This window comes from Rhagoletis pomonella, unplaced genomic scaffold (genome assembly GCF_013731165.1).
Source record: "Rhagoletis pomonella isolate Grant_MI unplaced genomic scaffold, Rhpom_1.0 Rhpom_scaffold_00770, whole genome shotgun sequence".
In the NCBI taxonomy this organism is placed as follows: Eukaryota; Metazoa; Arthropoda; class Insecta; order Diptera; family Tephritidae; genus Rhagoletis; species Rhagoletis pomonella.
The window spans coordinates 36949-38271 of record NW_023459324.1 but is presented as its reverse complement, the minus strand read 5'-3'; the positions used below and the strand labels follow the sequence as shown (position 1 = coordinate 38271).

Below are 1323 nucleotides of genomic sequence, written 5' to 3'. Positions count from 1 at the left end.
TATTACCTGAAAAGAAAAATTCAGTAAGAAGCAAATAAATATCTGAAAAGAAAAGAAAATTCAATAAAAAGCAAATAATTACCTGAAAAAAAGAAATTTCTATAAAAAAACCCGAAAAAGTGGTATAAGTGTGGCAAAACGTGTATATGTATTTAAAAAACAAAGTAAAACTAAACGCTGAATACTGTGCTGAGAAAAGAAAAAGCCCAAGTGTTTGCTTTTTGGAGTAGCAAAAAGGGAGCGCAGGGTGCGCCAGAGATTATAGTTTCTGATTTTCCGTGGAAATAAAAGACGAGGGATTTTAATTGTACTACCGAATTCATTAATGTTTATTGACTTCAATCAAACTTCAAACCGAAATTTAGTAGCGGTATGGTTAAACCGGTAACAAAGTTCGCCCGAGTGGCGTTCTGTGACAAAAAAGCAAAAAACGGTGCGATGCGGCTGCGACGGCGTCTAAAACGTTAATAATTCTAGCAATTTAATTGCAGGCACGAGTCACCCCGTGAACCCGCTTACAATTTCAACATGAAACCTAATTCACCTGACTCATTCACAATGGTGTACAGTATGTGGCATTGCCAGCCGCACGCGGATTATAGAAAAACATTAATGGAATACTTTACAAAGTTCTTAATCGAATTCGATTAAGTTGGGACTCATGTCCGCAACATGCCGGCCCGCCTGCGCAGGTGCCAGGTTGAGCAACTCTTGCAATTTCTCGAGGGTCAGCACCGCCCGGTTGAATAAATCGCGGATGCGCCGTTGGACCGCAGTATTGCCGCTGTGAGCTTGCTTTGCGGCTGGTTTGATCACACGGCTGGCTAGCTTCGATCGTCCACGGCGAACTTGTGCGGGCGAGTCAGTACGGCGAGTGCTTTCCGATGGTGATGATGGTGGACGATGCAGCATTGTGTGATGCGCCTTCCCACACCGATGACAGCTGACGGCTGAGCTGCAGGAGCCGGTTGAATGCGACGTCGCCAAGCAATTGACGCAGTACTTGTGTATACGCGCAGACTCGTAGCGCTCATCAGGCGTCATTGCTTGAAATGCCCGGCAAAACCGCAACGGATGATGGCGGCAGCAGAGGCGGCACTGGCTGAGCTCCATCGTATTCTTGGACATCTGTGGAAAGAAGAACACATCGAAGACGGAATTAGTTCCATGCTATGGTGGAGTCAGCTAGAGGGAGGTGTAGGTGTGGAGTAGTAGGGTTTTAAGGAGGCATGACGTATGTAAAGGGAGTTACTACAAAGGGGGGCAGTAAGCACAACTTCGCAATATTTCGCGTGATTGTTCCGGCTTGAGTGTAAAGATCAG

General features: G+C 45.7%; 1 protein-coding gene across 1 annotated transcript in view; it reads right to left on the bottom strand.

Moving 5' to 3' along the window:
- Nucleotides 1-299: 299 nt before the first annotated feature.
- The window catches only part of LOC118751533, an 11287-nt gene continuing 10263 nt past the window's right edge, over nucleotides 300-1323 (bottom strand). The window contains exon 2 of the mRNA XM_036486364.1: nucleotides 300-1128. Coding sequence (XP_036342257.1) covers nucleotides 634-1128 — 495 coding nt within the window. The 3' untranslated portion in view covers nucleotides 300-633. The remainder of the gene's footprint in view (nucleotides 1129-1323) is intronic.